This window comes from Gadus chalcogrammus, chromosome 2 (genome assembly GCF_026213295.1).
Source record: "Gadus chalcogrammus isolate NIFS_2021 chromosome 2, NIFS_Gcha_1.0, whole genome shotgun sequence".
In the NCBI taxonomy this organism is placed as follows: domain Eukaryota; kingdom Metazoa; phylum Chordata; class Actinopteri; order Gadiformes; family Gadidae; genus Gadus; species Gadus chalcogrammus.
Genome location: NC_079413.1, coordinates 5,018,921 through 5,020,761, shown reverse-complemented (window position 1 = coordinate 5,020,761; position 1,841 = coordinate 5,018,921). Strand labels below are relative to the sequence as shown.

At 42.5% G+C, this 1,841-nt stretch overlaps 1 protein-coding gene across 1 annotated transcript; it reads left to right on the top strand.

The window, feature by feature from the left end:
- The first annotated feature begins 326 nt into the window (after window positions 1-326).
- nupr1b (nuclear protein 1b) lies at window positions 327-1,601 on the top strand. The gene is made up of 3 exons (XM_056576320.1): window positions 327-604; window positions 767-901; window positions 1,009-1,601. The coding sequence occupies exons 1-2, from the start codon at window positions 508-510 to the stop codon at window positions 892-894; spliced, it is 225 nt and encodes a 74-aa protein (XP_056432295.1). The 5' UTR covers window positions 327-507; the 3' UTR covers window positions 895-901; window positions 1,009-1,601.
- Window positions 1,602-1,841: the final 240 nt, after the last annotated feature.

The following is a 1,841-nucleotide window of genomic DNA, read 5'->3' as shown; positions in this document are numbered from 1 at the left end:
ACGGGACGAACAGCACACAAGACTTTGAGTTAGTTAAACCAGATGTGAGTCACATTAAACACACAACACATCTGGATAACAATAGATATTGCACCGTATATTCCCCTCTGCGAACCACCAGCCAATTGAATGAACTAAAGTTTATTATGGCAGAGGGACACCACATACAAACATGTATTTTTGACCTTGGTCTAGCGATGATTTAGGTCGAAATGACACATTTGGTTATGATTGAACGATTAAACTGATGCAACCTTTGTGAAAGGGGATACCTGGCGATGGGCGGTGGTAGGGCGGAGCTCACCCTGCCTATAAAGACCCCGCAGCGTGAGGGAACAAAACACGGACGGACTGTCAACAAGAGCCACGCTGTTTTTAAATCAAGTTCAAGACTTCAATTCTCTTCCTCTGTTTATTTTAAACACCACGCTTAATAATAAGCAGAGTGAACGGTTTTTCTTTGTCCTAATTTTAAAAGGCGGACGCTTTTTTTTTAAAAAACCAGCCATGAGTTTCGTCGACGTGAAAAACCTTGAGCCATCTAAATTTGAAGAGAAGTATTACGATGAATATGAATATTATAACCTGACGGACAAATACACAGGTAAGAAATATCGTCTAATTTCGAAAAAAGACATTGGATGTTAGCCTACTTTCTTTGCAAACAAAGTAAAGTCACCTTTATTTTTATTTATTTATTTGTCTCTGGTTAAACTTGCCGTAAGTGTTCCTGTTGTATGTTTACGGTTCTCCGTGTCTTCACCAGGAAGCGCCGCCCGCAAGGGAAGGACCAAGAAGGAGTCGAGCGACAACACCAACAGGCCCAACCCCGGTGGACACGAACGGAAAATAGTGGAAAAGCTGCAGAACAGCGAGAAGAAAGCCAAACAGTGAGAATGAGGTGCGTTCACTATGAGTGTTCAAGGGAAAAAAAATGATAAGATTGTTTATAGTTTTTCGCAGTAACGTCACATCTTTATTTTTTTTTACCCTTTCTCCTAAACGCAGGGAACCCCTGACGGCTATTCTGGCTACCGACCTCGGCCAATATTTGGCGACAGAAAGCGATTAACAGACGGCTGGTTGTTGAGCTCCTGAAATCACCAGGCTTGCCATCCATGTGCTCCGTGTACAAATCGTTCCGGTTTGATGTCGGCTGACCCGCTGACTCAGCGGACCACCCTGCCCGGGCTGAGATGGATGTCTCCCGGTGTAGCTCCACGGCTGAACGGAAGGTTACGATTTAACCCGATCTAACCTCGTCTTTATGATGGGGTCGTTCTGCGACTCTATGCTACTTTTCGTATTTTTTTACTAGTGTGGGGCAGAATACTTATGGGAAGTTGTGCATGTTGTTAATCTTTTTATTAAATATTTGTACAAATATTTTTTAACTGTTTTGACACTGTTTGATACAATAAAAATGTATTCCCATGCGTCTTGACGTGTTGTTGCACTACCACCAAAGGCCAGTAGATGGCCTCCGCTGGCAACCTGTGGCACAGTTTTCTAACAAATGGACTTGATGCCAAGCTTATATAATGTGGGCTCGGATTTATTTGTCAACGAGTTCAATGCACTAATATTAAATCTCTTAACGAGTTTTAAAAACAGAACTCGATGTTGAATGACTATTTAACAGAATCATAAATTGTATTAGTATAGCCCTTAAACATGTGACCAGGGCATCACTGAAGTATATGATACCCACCACAATAAGCCCAATAAAGGAGAATCTCAGAAGCAGCCTTGAAGCAATGCAGGAAGAGGAATCCCTCCTTACGGGGATGTTATTGAAGTGAGGCAACCACCGTTTCCTGGATATCACTGCTTGGGGCCTT

Bases quoted from the DNA above. Each gene is read 5' to 3' on its own strand.
- nupr1b (XM_056576320.1), top strand. From the start codon at position 508: ATGAGTTTCGTCGACGTGAAAAACCTTGAGCCATCTAAATTTGAAGAG. The intron at 605-766 runs GTAAGAAATATC...TGTCTTCACCAG, and splicing joins CCTGACGGACAAATACACAG to GAAGCGCCGCCCGCAAGGGA.